The 13,799-nt window shown below is 49.2% G+C and overlaps 7 protein-coding genes across 7 annotated transcripts; 3 read left to right on the top strand and 4 right to left on the bottom strand.

Annotated features, from left to right (window-relative positions):
- Positions 1 to 542: 542 nt before the first annotated feature.
- LTR64_001727 (uncharacterized protein) lies at positions 543 to 1,247 on the top strand (the record flags this gene model as incomplete). Its single annotated transcript, XM_064896106.1, has 2 exons — positions 543 to 932; positions 990 to 1,247. The coding sequence occupies 2 exons, from the start codon at positions 543 to 545 to the stop codon at positions 1,245 to 1,247; spliced, it is 648 nt and encodes a 215-aa protein (XP_064758793.1).
- A 238-nt stretch (positions 1,248 to 1,485) lies between these two features.
- LTR64_001726 (uncharacterized protein) lies at positions 1,486 to 3,585 on the bottom strand (the record flags this gene model as incomplete). The annotated part of the gene is made up of 2 exons (XM_064896105.1): positions 1,486 to 3,380; positions 3,423 to 3,585. 2 exons carry the CDS (start codon positions 3,583 to 3,585, stop codon positions 1,486 to 1,488), a joined length of 2,058 nt encoding a protein of 685 aa, XP_064758792.1.
- A 705-nt stretch (positions 3,586 to 4,290) lies between these two features.
- Positions 4,291 to 4,988, top strand: LTR64_001725 (uncharacterized protein; the record flags this gene model as incomplete). Its single annotated transcript, XM_064896104.1, has 2 exons — positions 4,291 to 4,434; positions 4,482 to 4,988. 2 exons carry the CDS (start codon positions 4,291 to 4,293, stop codon positions 4,986 to 4,988), a joined length of 651 nt encoding a protein of 216 aa, XP_064758791.1.
- Positions 4,989 to 5,840: 852 nt separating this feature from the next.
- LEU3 (Regulatory protein leu3) lies at positions 5,841 to 7,336 on the bottom strand (the record flags this gene model as incomplete). The annotated part of the gene is made up of 2 exons (XM_064896103.1): positions 5,841 to 6,688; positions 7,078 to 7,336. 2 exons carry the CDS (start codon positions 7,334 to 7,336, stop codon positions 5,841 to 5,843), a joined length of 1,107 nt encoding a protein of 368 aa, XP_064758790.1.
- A 780-nt stretch (positions 7,337 to 8,116) lies between these two features.
- SET6 (Histone-lysine N-methyltransferase set-6) lies at positions 8,117 to 9,283 on the bottom strand (the record flags this gene model as incomplete). The annotated part of the gene is made up of 1 exon (XM_064896102.1): positions 8,117 to 9,283. The coding sequence occupies one exon, from the start codon at positions 9,281 to 9,283 to the stop codon at positions 8,117 to 8,119; it is 1,167 nt and encodes a 388-aa protein (XP_064758789.1).
- Positions 9,284 to 9,619: 336 nt separating this feature from the next.
- Positions 9,620 to 10,609, bottom strand: LTR64_001722 (uncharacterized protein; the record flags this gene model as incomplete). The annotated part of the gene is made up of 1 exon (XM_064896101.1): positions 9,620 to 10,609. One exon carries the CDS (start codon positions 10,607 to 10,609, stop codon positions 9,620 to 9,622), a length of 990 nt encoding a protein of 329 aa, XP_064758788.1.
- A 483-nt stretch (positions 10,610 to 11,092) lies between these two features.
- Positions 11,093 to 13,315, top strand: LTR64_001721 (uncharacterized protein; the record flags this gene model as incomplete). Its single annotated transcript, XM_064896100.1, has 2 exons — positions 11,093 to 11,829; positions 12,292 to 13,315. 2 exons carry the CDS (start codon positions 11,093 to 11,095, stop codon positions 13,313 to 13,315), a joined length of 1,761 nt encoding a protein of 586 aa, XP_064758787.1.
- Positions 13,316 to 13,799: the final 484 nt, after the last annotated feature.

Below are 13,799 nucleotides of genomic sequence, written 5' to 3'. Positions count from 1 at the left end.
GATTAGCAGCATGACCAGCACGCCAAAAATTCCAAAATCTTGTGTAGGGAATTGCTCGGTGACGGGCTTTGTGCCGAAGGATGAGAAGTTGAGCAAGTTTTCTGGAGAAGGCTAGCTTCAGAGTGGTGCCAGGACCCTCGATGGAGATTCAATAGGACCCGCTGAGCACGTTTTGTAGAGCTCATAATTGGTTGTTCGATAAAGCTTGTTCCTGGCTAGAGATCTCGACTCATTTTCATTGGCTCATTGACACGATCCTTCCCAGAACAAAATGTGCTCGAAGTTCTGGGACACCATTCAATAGACACAATGTTACAGCGGGATCGGTCTGCAATGCAATCTGGTCGGGCTAAGTAGAGGCCGCAACGACAATGATGGCTTAAATCGAAGTGAAGGCTAATTAGAATCTTAGATTTGTGTTTGCTTACAAAACTTGTCCTCCTTCTCTTACAAACAGTGCACTCAGGCCAATCTCGCAACTACTCGAGTAACAGCTTCCCGCAGATTCGACCACGTAAATTCAAGAAAGAGCAACCACCAGGATGCACGCCTCATTCCTGCTCGCAGCGCTCCTCCCAACCACTTTCGCCCACTTCATCCTCAACTATCCCACCTCCCTAGGCTTCGACGACGACAGACAAAGCATTGGCCCCTGCGGTGGCTATGATATCGTCTTCGGCGCCAACGACACAAATGTCACTGTCGAAAGCTTTGCCATAGCATCGAGGTCAACCCATCCACAAGCAAACTGGCTGTTCAGAGCTACTTTGAGCACTGCCGAACCATTCAACTGGACCAATCTCCTGCCTGTAGTGCAGCAGAGCGGACTGGGAGACTTTTGCATACCATCTTTCAGCGCCCCATCAAGCTTCGTAGGACAACGAGGTGTTCTACAGATTGTGCAGTCTGCTGTTGATGGAAACTTGTATCAGGTATGTGTACAATCATGCTGGTCATACTGTGAGCCGTTTTGCTAACAGCTTGGACAGTGTGCAGCAGTCAACTTCGTCGCGGGCGCTCAATCCGGTCTTCCAAGCCAATGCACTAATGGCAGTAGCGTCACTGCCTCTCTCACATCTATGACCAGCTTGAGTGGTACCAGTGACAACTCGACCTCACCCTCGGCCTCGGGCTCCTCCTCAGCCACCAGCGCGGCTCCTTCGGCTACCTCTACACAGAGTTCTGGCGCCACGCAGCTCGTTGGTGGATTGCTGGCTGTGATGCCTGCTGCACTGTTGCTTTTGTAGATAGACTCGAGGGATCGCAATGTATTCTGGAGGACAAAAAGACAAGCAGTCCGTAGAAAGTGTATATTATTGCTCGACAGATCACGGGTCGAAATCATTCTGAGCATTTACCATTTGACTTTCCTGCTGATATAGACCAAGAAGCCTGGAATCCGGACAATGCTTATCAATCGGTAGAGTCGAAATTTTCGAAAGAACTCGAAACAATTTTCTACTTTCAAGACTGCAATTCTAACATCTACCACTCCAACCGATCATCACACTTCAACTCAACAATACTCCTCTCCTCGCCCCTCCACACCTTGCTCCCATCATTCACACCAGCTACAATCGTCCTCAAATCACTAATCATCCCACCAGGCCCACTAGCATACACAGCCGTGCTGCCCTGCACCGTACCCGCCACGAAATCCTTGACAATAGCTTGCAAATCGGGATGACGCATCTCCGGCGGCGCGGTGTGCAGGCTTCCTCGTCGTTCGATCGTGATAGATTGTTTCCGTTGTACGGGAGGGTTGCAGAGTTCGATTTCCTTGTCGGTGACGGTGTTCTTCTTGGCACAGCAGCCGGCAACATTCGTTTGATCGGAGGAGCTAGACGTCGACGATCCCGATGAGACTGCTTTTTCCGAGACTTTGAAATCAGCTGCTTTGTGTAGATCACTCTCGCTTGACGTGCTGCTATCGACTATCTTGGAATGTTCTCTTGTGATGAAGATGCTGATCTTCAGATCCATGGATCTGCTCGCTTCGTACAGTAGGTTGAGCTCAGGCTGGATCCATGCGATGTCTGCCTTACGACGGATGGCCCAGACGAGCTGCAGTTTTCGAACAGAAGAGCATGCGCAATTTGTAATTTGGCTGAGGAGGACTGGGAGGACGTATGTTATTCCCGTACCGCCTGCGATGCAGAGGATATTCGTTGTGAATGAGAGATTGTCGACTTCAGATACGCCGTAAGGACCACTGAGAACGACTGATGTGGTTTGTGGTAGGTGTGAGACCCCTTTCTCGTTGGTAGCGGTGCCGTGCGTACCAGCAAGTCGTGCCACTCGAGCGGTCTCACCACTCTTAGCTCGGAAGACATATGCGTGAGGAACACCCGAGGGCTTCGGTAATGGTACATTGAGAGGCGTAAAAGGATGGCTTTGCCAAATGCTGAGTTTTGGAAAGGTAAGGTAGAAATGCTGGCCGATTTTCCATGGCTCCTGAGGATGTGAGAAGTCCAGGCGAACGACATCACCATTGACGTCGTCGGGGTAAGAAGTGATTCGAGCATCTGCACTGCGAAAGCCCATCTTGCTCCCACCATCGATGTAGTTGTAGTGCAGAAGACCTGTTCTGACAAGGCGGACACCTCTGTCTATGAACCAGACTACAAGTGCTGGGATGAGAAAGCATGACAGCTTGGACCAATGACCCCAGCATGCGCCAATGTAGACCATCGCAAGGACGTAATGAGACTTTCGGAAGAATTCGTATCCTGTACGCTTGATTGCCCATGGTGTGCTGAGAATGAAGAGGACTAAAAGCAAGAACATAGCAATGACACCCCAGATCATGTACAGCTGCTTGATCCACTCGACAGCAACCGTAGGCTGTGGTTGATACAGACGTATCTCAATGATGGACCAGCCAATAGTATGCATTATTGACTGCGCGACAATGATGTACCCGAGCCAACGGTGCAGGAAGTTGAAGCTTTGGTATGGCAAACCTGTGATCAGAGACAACAGTGATTCTCTGCTGCTGAGTAGGATTGAAAGCGGTGTCAAGGCATACGCCAGTACTCCGACACGGTCCGCCCAGGGACCCAGGCTGGTCCTTGTATTGTAAACACCTGGCATCTTCTTGACAGGTGTTACCCATGTGTTGTATACGATTCCGACAAAGGAGAAGACAGCCAGATATCCTGTCAGAGTGGCTAGCACTAACACTTGAGTCTTGGTAGTTCGTCCGAATATAGGTCTGGTAAATTCAGGAAGCAAATACTGCCTTCTGTATGTTGCTAGCGAGCTCCGGAGACGCTCGAACGTCGTCATGTGAGTACGCAACCCTTCTCCTTCCAGCACTGGTTGCAGGCTTTCGCTCTGCTTGGGCGATGACCAGCTGTAAATTGCCCAGATGAAAAGGACTGCGAGGAAAGTTGCCCAGATAATCCCACAGTACAGCATACCGAGGTCGTGTGAGTGATACACGACATCTAGATATGCACACGAGCCTGCATCGTTTGTGCATGGCACAGCACGATTTGCATAACCCCAATGCGACTGTATCGACGCCGCTTCGCTCATGTTCTGGATGTGTCGAGGGGTGAGATGCACCATTGCGGACGCCATACTGACAGTCGACGTCTTCAAAATGTCAAATTGCTGTGAAGAACTTATCATTACCTCAGCCAGTAAGTAGCAGCTGCATAAGTATTTCGACAGTATATAACTGCAGCGATGAAAGCCTTCAAGAGCATGGCCGTTCCAGTGACATTGCGCATCCGATAAAGTTTTGACAAAAGTCTGGAGCCTCTTGGTATCCTAACAAGTGGTGCTGTCCGATGTGGGTGGCCTCGTAGCAGCGGCGAATAGCTGTTGACGAGTTTCTCATGGTGTTCGATAGGAAGCGCTGTCCGTGCCAAGACCGGTGAGCATGTTCTTGGTTCAGCATGAAAGTGGATCCTGAGCAAGTTTTCTTTATGCACTCACAAGCATCGGGTCGGCTTATTTGCGGTACTCAGTCTGACCTTCCAGGAGCCTGCTGTGAACGATCAGCGAAGAGAGGCTCGAAAGTGACTGAATGAGGATAAATAAGCTCAGCCGAAGGACTAGACTATGTGCATGCCACAGATTCGGTATTGTGCTCACTCTGGGTTGGCCTAGTCTGTGCTCGAAGTCTATTGTTTGATAAAGGTCCTTGAAGTTGATGTGACAGTCGAGGTCTTCACTCGTAATATTACAGCTTTCTTGGCACGTGGCTGTTAGATTGCATTAATTCTTCCGTTATAGTCAAGCTGGTTGTCATATCATCGCTTCAGATTATACACTTCCAAGATGTCTTCTTCCATGACCATGTCGATGAGCATGTCAAGCATGGCCTCAACTGCCACCTCAGCTGCGGCTGCAGCGACATCATCTGCAGCGTCAGGCCACGATCACGGTGGTATGGATATGGGTGGTAATTCTTGCAAGATCAACGTGAGTATACGCTGCTCTGATCGACAATGCCGACTGACAGGTGTAAGATGCTGTGGAACTGGTACACAATCGACGCATGCTTTCTCTCAAGCAGCTGGCACATCAGAAATAATGGAATGTTCGCCGCCTCGTGCATCGGTATTGCAGCCCTCGTTGTTGCTCTCGAGTTCTGTCGACGACTTGGCAAAGAATATGACGCTTTCATCGTGCGACAGTTCAAGCGCAATGTCAATGCCAGAGCAGCATCCGTCCGAGCACAAGCAGCTGGTGCATATGAAGGAAGTGAACCACCTTTTGCTACCTTCCGTGCAACGCCTGTGCAGCAGTTTATTCGTGCTGTTCTTCACGCCGTGGTCTTTGGTTTGGCATATCTCATCATGCTTTTGGCCATGTATTACAACGGATACATCATCCTCTCAATCGTTATCGGAGCTGGAATTGGAAAGTTCTTGTGTGATTGGATGATTGTAAAGATACCAATATTTGCTCAGACTGACGACAGCGGGAAGAACATCGACCATCAAATTGACGAGGCTAGTGTCTGCTGCGGTTAATGTGTCTGTGGAGAAGAGCTAGTGTGGGATGAGGTATTGGAACAGAGAAAGAGAGAGCAGACAGATACGAGCACATGTTTCTGCAGTTTGGTCTCATGCTCGAACGGAGGTGTGGAAGTCGGACTGATGGTACTCGAGCATTTGTTTCAGCGTACAACAGTACAGTATTTCGTGTCTTTAGGTCGCCGTAGGGTAGTACAGGGACTCAATGAAACTTGGAAAACTGGTCGATGATTCAGCAAATTTTCATGGTTCATTTCTCATCCTATGCTCGAGGAGGCCATGTCTGCGCGTGCTGAAGCGTTGGATTCAAGACATATTGCTGAGTTACACGATTATGTCGTAGCATGACGCGACATAGTATGCCGATGCTCCAATGCCCTTTCTTGTGTACGCAATCGTCGTCATTAATGATGTCTGCCACAGTATAATCTGCTCTGGCTTCTCGAGTGCTGTCGGGGAAATGTTTCGTGGAGCAGGTCGACAGTGAGGAACCGCACAGAGCTTGGGTAGAGGAGAGTTGAGGAACGCAGTCGGACGCTACGGTATACCATTAAACCACAAATGCAGTTCCGGCGACCAGTAGAGCCAGCATTTGCAATGCAGCCCAAGGACACCGGCACGTCCACAAAACGTGTCTGAGATTGTGTAAACAACCTCTCAATGCGCTGTTTGACGTCATCGCTAGGTTAACTCCGTGATACTATCGCATGAGGATTTCGCAGCATAGCAGCCGGAAATGTGGTGTGATATAATGTATGCTTGGCCTTGGAATCTTGACTTGAGCATAGAATCAACACCACCACTCAGATAGGGACACAGCCATCGAGGGGTAACAAATCAGCCCTCCGACTATGTCAAAGGATTCACAAGGTCGTCCAGCCAGGATAAGTCTGTGTCTAAGAAAGCCTCATATGATGGCAAGGACGACTGCTCGTGGTTGATATCCGTGTGGTTGGGTCGCATGGTAGCTGCGTTGCTCTTGTCGCCAATGTCGCTCAGTGAGGCCGTCTCAGCTTGACCTGCGACCTCTTGTGCTGCGTCACGATAGTGCATCAGACAGTCGTACTGCAGACTTGCCCCCATTCGACTCCGGATGCGAAGCGACGGTGGTTGCCGCATCAAGTCAGGCTTCTTCGCCATGTGCTTCCATATCATGTTCATGGCTGTTCCGGCTCGGTTTGCCCTGTCGCTCTTTGTCTTAAGATGCGACATCTGACGAACGAGGAGTGCGGAAGCGTCGTACAATATTTTTCCACTGGTGCGATCGATGTGATTGCCCAATTCAGAAAACCATACTTTAGCTATTGTGAAAGCAGCTCTAAGTAGAAGTCGGAGTACAGTGAAGGGTGCACCAGCGAGAAAGGTACTGATGGTTTCTTCTGCAATAAGGTCCTGGATCAAGGTAGTCGAGGTCCGGTAGGCCCTCAGGATGCCTTTTTTAGTCTCTTCGAGGTCAGAATTGGACAAAAGGTATAGTAGTTGGAGATATAATATACTACCTTGTGAGCGAATCCTGTTCAAGAGTGACATCTCAATCCCATACAGGGCATCAATGTCCGTGAGTACCTTCTCGTAATGAACCATGCGAGCAAAGAACGAGGCTTCTTGACCAATCAACGCCGGGTTGTCGTTCAGTTGCGCAAGCGCTTGAAATGCTTCATTCGAGCTCTTTTGGATAACGACGAAATATCGCAGCTCTGCCGGCACACATATCTCTGGCTTTGGACGACATACTCGGTTAGTAAGCCAATCCACCATGGGTGCCAGGGGCGGGTGACCAGATTCCAGAGCCAAGCTAATACAGGTACAATAACAGGCGACCCATGCCGTAGATCTCTCGTTAGAAGACTTTTCATTTAGTGGTAATGGGTTGCTTTCGTACTCAAAGTTGAAACCAGGTCTATGTAAACCTAGATACATGGCTGAGGTCATGGCTAAGTTGCTCATGATCAACGACCTGTCTGACCACAGGCGAATGTTCGATAATGGCCATGTAGCTAGGAGCAAGAGTGCTTGTATGTCGGCGATACCACTAGCTACGACTGCTCGTGTTAGCCCCACTCAGATGGACCTCATTAACACGTACCTCCTGCGAGATTCTTCTGAGGTGATCCAGTCTCTGTCCATACCAGAGTACTCAGGACGGAGCCTACGTCATCCAGCAGTTCCTGCTTGTACGAACGTAATGCCACCGAGATAATGCTCCAGAAGAGAGATTTCGAAGCATCGTAGTATTGTGTGGGTGTTTTTTCAGGGTCAAGAATAGGAAAATATGAATGAAACTGCTCGAAATAGATAGCGAAGAGCCTCTCAATTTCCTCTGGACTCAACGTGATGTCTCCCATCGACCGGTTTTCTTCGGAACTAAGCTCTAGGAATGGCTGGCAAGAACCCAAGTCGCGGCGAGCATTGCTAGCTGGCAATACTGAATTCGCATGTTGACTTCTGTTATCAGATATAGTATTGTTATTCCTTTGACTCGCCCCTATGGTGCTAGGTTGTCGTGGGGGGCCATACGGACGGTCATTGCCTTGTTGTCTCTCAACGATGCTCCGAAGCAGCTGGACATTGTCTTCGAGCTCGTGGACCTTATCTCGCTTATTTGCTCGTCTGTATTCGGGATTGATTGAGCAGTCGATTTGCTGTCTCTCGCAACGCGAACAGGGTATTGACGTGATGTCACAACGTACCTTGGCCTGACGACACGGCACGCAAGCGATTCGGCTTCTCTTACGAGTTTCTGACGGAGGTGATTGCGACCGAATCATCACGCTGATAGAAGAAAACCACCTCTGAAGAATGTGCTCCAGGCATCATGTGCGAGCCTAGAGGTGTGCTCAGTGGCTCGAGTATTTCCAGCTTCGTGTGGCATGGTCTGTTTGAGCAGGTACCGACGTTACGATGGCAAGTAGCCGGTCGATGCAATCGACCGTATTACTTAATAGGACAATTTTCATCGGCGACTTCCTTGCAATGCTACAAAATGAATAAACAAACTAAAATCTGACCGAGGCCTCATCACAACTTGCATTGATTGTTGTCGCCTAAATTTTAACCAATCCCTCGCACGAGTCTCATGTCTACTGCAATACCATCTGCAAGTCCTCCTCGTTGTAGCTTGAATTTTATGCTCTGACTGGTTCGACTCTGGTTGGACCACCAGCTTCCGCAATGCACCTCTCGCAACCACAAACGAAGCCCCATTGTTCTTGTAATCTGTTTCTCCTTTCACGCACGTCGAGATTCCTCTCGTCGCCTCCCAGATACGTGATGCACAACTGGTGACCAGCTTTGACACTACTGAGGCCGTCCTCGGCAATGTAGAACGACCAAGTTCGCCCTTCTCTCTGCTTTCGAACAGTTGGCTGACACGAATGGTTGAAGAAGCTCGCTTCAGGCCATACACCCCATCCTAGGAACTCCCCACTCTGCTCGCCATCTGTTGTACCTTCAGGCCGAATTGAGAATGCATTGTGAGCGGCACGTGATGCAAGGTTGATGATCAGGTCAGGTGTAATAAAATTCTGCAGCTCAATAGGCAGTAGCGAAAGGAGAATAAGATATGCAGAGGTATAATCGCGTAGAGGTGAGGGTGTTATAGGATTGTCAAAGAAAACGTGGTCGTCAGGGACGAGTTCAAACAAGGCAGGCAAGCAGGTTCGAGTGTCGCCCATACGATGGACGTTGTTTCGTAGGTTTGATTTGTAGGCCGCAAGTACACCGGACAGAGAGTAGGCGAGGATATCGGTATCGACTACATGCTCTAGTGCCTGTCTTATTAGTGCGCGTTGTCTTTTCGTAGGGTTTGCTGAGGTTCTGGCCGCAAATACTTCTTTACCTAGTATTTCCGCGTCTTTCCACGAAGTTGAAATCTGTTGTAATGTGACTAGCTTCGTCGTCTCCATTATCTGTTTCTCATGTTCTTTACGCTTGGCTTGAGATTTAATGTGTAAGTCGATGGTCTGTTGGGCTTCCGTACAGATCTCGTCGTTGTCGCGCCTCCATGCTGCTTCGCAATTTGTGGTACAGAACACATGGGCGGTTGAGATGTCTCTGATTTTCCACTCTCTACCGCGATCATACTTGAAACACCATGCGCAAACTTCTCGTCGGTAAGGGCGAAATATCACGTGAGCCAGAGGTGACAGTGTTGGTGTAGTTGTCAGTATATGAGAGCCCCTGTCTAGGTCAGCTTTCGCAATCACCGCACGACCTTGATCGGCGACGCTTGCAATGACAAAAGCGTGTGAGGTAGGCAGTGGCCAAAGACTGCTTGAATTGGCATCTGGCATCGGAGACTCTTGAGAGGAATAGATCTACCGCATACCTGAAAGCGTGGTGGGAGCCGTAATTGTAATGCTGCGAAAATTATGGGGAATACTCGTAGATTGTTCCCAGGTTAAATCATTGCTGACGTCATCTTGGTCATTTCCGTATTGGTAGTCGCGAAAGTGCTCCTTCTCTTCGAGTTCGACTGATCATTCAGCATTGCGGCAGATATACTGTCTGTACAACAACCTACACCTGGGAGTTCCCACCAGGTTGTAATACATGCGGATTTGTACCTTGTTGTGAAGGGAAACACCAGTCGACGTGGCAAGCGTGTTGACTGTGTGGATTGAGTGCAATCACACCTCTTTCCGTGTAATGAATGGGTCTGGAGACGAATTCTCTGCAGTACCTCCTGATGGAACCGTCTCCAAGTGCAAGGTCTGTACGTGCCTGTCTTCCAGCTTGGCTAGCCAGTCAGGCAATTCTTCAGATCTACGCTGTCGAAGAGGTGCTGCAGACGCGCCTGTGTTCGTCCTGCTTATATCCACGAACGTGTCGACGTCTGCGAGTGCGTTCGACAGGGTACGCTGTGATGATTGGACCAGATCCACCAACTTGCTGAGTATAGCAAATTCAAGTTTCAGTTTGACACTGTATACTAATCCTTTCCAGGTCCGCTCCATGACTCTTTCGCCAGTATATTCCAACACAAGCAGTGCAACGTCGGCTATGACAATGACGATATTGATAGAAAGAAGTTCGCCCATGACTTTGCGTGTGCCTTTCTTCTGAATGACGCGAAGCAATTCTATTGTCTTCCACAGGTATAGTCCAGATATGATGAACTCCTGAATGCAGAATCCGGTCATTTGTATCTTCTCAATGTAGAAGAGGGCGTCGTCGAATGCTGTGCGGTGGTCACTATTCGCGATCTTGCCATATTGAACCACCGTGGTCGAAGTGTGGAAAACAACAGCGTCAATGATGATCATCCATTTCACTGCTCTGAGTATGCGCGCATCGTTCAGGATGAGACCGAGTCGGGAGTAGAGGACAAAGGATTGACCAGTAATCAGGCAGATCCAACCAATTGTCGACACTGTCATGTCAAGCCAGTATGTAGCCAGCTGAAAGTATTCGAGAACGAAGCCAATGAAGTATGGCAAGACACCGAGCGTTGCGATGGTCAAAGATATAAAGTATAGACTGCGCCTCTCTTTGAACCTCGAGGGTATCATTAGCAGAAGCTCAAAGGCATTGTAGACGGCCACGGTCGCCGTTGTGACAACGATGATGGACTTCGCATCCCATCCATCATAATATTGGTCGCCCGTGATCGCAGACATCCTGCCATGATAGTCCCAGAAATTCAGCTAGTAGCTGAGGAAAGATGTTGAACATCGTTGTATAGAATCAGGATATCTTCACCCACAATAAGCACTTGCGAAAGCAAGCGCGCGAACCGTGATTGCCGTGCCCCAGGAACTTCTTGCTTTTGCGGGGACGAAAGTTTGGTCCAAATCGGCGACAGTTGGTGCCCATCCCCATTGGAAGCCACGAGGAGGCGTACCGTTTCCGGTCAAGACTGGAATCCAGATATCCGCGATGTCCCTCTCGACGATAAGAATAGCCGACTTGAATATCGTCTACGGCGAAAGATTACCATATCGAGTGAAGCGATCTTTCAATCCTGCACATTATTCGTATTCAAATCGTCGCGCGGCTTTCGCGCGTGCTCAAAACTCACCTATCACGAAGATCTTGGCAAAATATTTTCGGACCTTGAGGGCGAGGCACGAACAGTCTTTGTGTAAAATCCAACCAAGACTATGCAGAACGATGAGGCGTCGCAATGGAAGGAACGTCAGCAAGCAGAATTGGCCCTGCTACAGGCAATGTTTCCAGATCAGGTAACCTGGAACGACCAAAGGCAGGAGGTACAATACAAGAGTACTGCAGGTGCTTCACTAACCCTACGCTTACCCGAAGGATATCCTGGGAAGCAGGAGCCAACTCTGCTTGGTGCATTCGATCAACAGAAAAAGGACATACGACAACTGACGAAAGACACGTTCAATTCTCTTAATCTGCCCCTTGACCAAGAAGTACTTGACACGCTTTTACAGAGGTTTGAAGATGTGGTCGAAAGTAGAGCACGAACCTTGGAGAGCACACAATCAAGCAAGGTACTCGCAGATAGTGCTACAACCAACGAGGAGTCTTGCAAGACCGTCGTTGTGTGGTTGCATCATCTCCTGAATACCAACAAAAGAAAGCTCGCTCTACATCCCTCGATAGGTGCAGCCAAAATTGTGGGTCTCACTAAGCCTGGCTATCCTGGCGTTCTGATTTATTCTGGTCCGAGGGAACATGTTGATGCGCATGTTGCAGAGCTCAAGGATCAACGTTGGCAAGCATTTCAGGTTCGTATGGACGTCGCGGGTCCAACATCGTGGTCGTTTTCTCACGGATCTGGTATCAGAGAAGTCGAATCAATGTCGGATGTAACGCAAGCGATTGTTGAAAAGGAGAATCGGGACGCCTTCCTCGAAGCTATACACATCAAGTGAGCTCTTGAAATAGATTGAAAAGTGGTAGACCTATTGGTGGTAATGGAAGGACCTGCACTTCACATGTGAAGATTGCGCAATCACTGAATAGCCGATCACTCATCTCAAGTAGATGCGACGTAATGGACCATACCAGAAATCGTTCAAAGGTGATGGTAAAATTGTATGAAGTGCTTGAAGCTCTGAAGGTGCTTAGGGAACCGAGGGAGCTTTCAGGCCAATCACAACAGGTGGCACCTTCCGGTGCGACATCACTAGTGTAGGCTCGAACGTCGCTTATCTACGGTCTGGAGTGAACTTCGACAAGGATCAAGATAGCTCAATTCCAGGCAAGAAAATCCTCGACGTGGCATGCTTTTCCCTTCTCTCAAGTTTTCCCATGGACGAAGAGACTTCCCAGTCGTGGCAGAAACTCTAACAATACTATTGTGAAACCATGCAATGTTCCAAGTCCTTAGGCATGACGTCAAGTTAGCAAGAAGCCTGAATGTCGCGTTGAAGCTTTCGCGATCGTGTATCAATACGAGCCCTTACCAGAGTCATCAGAGGTCGCGTTGTATCAACACGGCCCTCGGTCCACGTCGCGCTGGCAAGTATGATCCGACAACATGGCCGCAACTTGCTGAGAACGTATCAAAACGTGCAATCAGCACGACCAGTGAACTCCATGAACGCGCAGATGCTGCAAGCGATGAGGAAGTCACAGCGCCCATATCACCACTTGCAATAGTCTTCACAGACATCGTCAAATCAACAGCAATATGGGAGAAAGACTCCGCAGTCATGGCTGAAGCCATGGAGATTCATGACAACTTTGTGCGCCGTCTTCTCGACAACCACGCCGGCTACGAAGTCAAGCAGAACGGCGATGGCTTCATGATCGCATTCCAATCTGCTCTATCCGCATTGAATTTCTGCTTGGAAGTTCAAGTGCAGCTTCAGGAGCAGGAATGGCCTCCCCACTTACTTGAGCTGGGACCGGCGCAGCCCGTCGTTGTCCATGACACCGAGCATGAAGCAAAAGACCAGAAAGTCCTGTGGAAGGGCTTGCGGCTGAGGATGTCCGCTCACTTTGGAGAACCCGTTTGCAAGTGGAACGACATCATCAAAAGGATGGACTATCTCGGTCCAGCTGTGAATCGGGCTGCAAGATATGTGAGTGTTTGCGAAGGTGGCCAAATCGTGGTCAGTGAGGAATTCATCGAAGCTCTAAAGTCGGAGCGAACAGCATCGCTGGGTGAGAATGGGCCGTTGTACAACGATAGTCAATCCGAGGACACCAATGGTTATGCTCTAGAGCAGAAAGACTTTGAAGGTCTTATTGAGACTGAGTTCGAGCTGCGCATGCTCGGTCACAGGCATTTCAAAGGAGTTGATGAGAAGCAGAGGCTGTTCTTCATCATCCCAAAGTCCTTGGAAGGCAGGCTGGAGTACTTTCCCAAGCATACATATGTTCAAGCGGAGAAGGGTAACCTGGTTTGAAGAAAGGAACGTACAGATGTTTGCTCGGTTCGAATTTGGGCCGATGATCGGCAAACCCATTGAGCTTCTCCACTTCCTTATTATGCCGGTTATGAGCTATAGCAATATGGCGCGGACGCTTGAGAACCATAACGCGCTTGATGGGGTTAACAAGGGTCAGGAGGAGTTGGATCGCGCGCTGGTTTGATCAACTGTATTAGAGAAGGAAGAAGCATTACCTGTGACTTGAGAGGGAGCGAAGGGAGCATGCCGAGCTCTGTTACGGCAGGGAGACTATCGCGAAGTCACCCCTGACACTGCACTGTCAGGTGAGTGGAATGAGTAGACGCTTGAGGTTGTCATGTATAGCACGGAGACACGTAATACAACAAGTCTTGATCCCGCTTGTTGAAAGACATCTCAATAGATCTAATATATTGTGGCTAGACTAGTTCGGGACAATGGTGCCAAACTGCTGTGAACACGAATTCTGTCAGCTATATCC

This window comes from Lithohypha guttulata (assembly GCF_036872675.1).
Source record: "Lithohypha guttulata strain CCFEE 5908 chromosome Unknown scaffold_1, whole genome shotgun sequence".
In the NCBI taxonomy this organism is placed as follows: Eukaryota; Fungi; Ascomycota; class Eurotiomycetes; order Chaetothyriales; family Trichomeriaceae; genus Lithohypha; species Lithohypha guttulata.
This window is presented reverse-complemented; position numbering and strand designations above follow the sequence as displayed.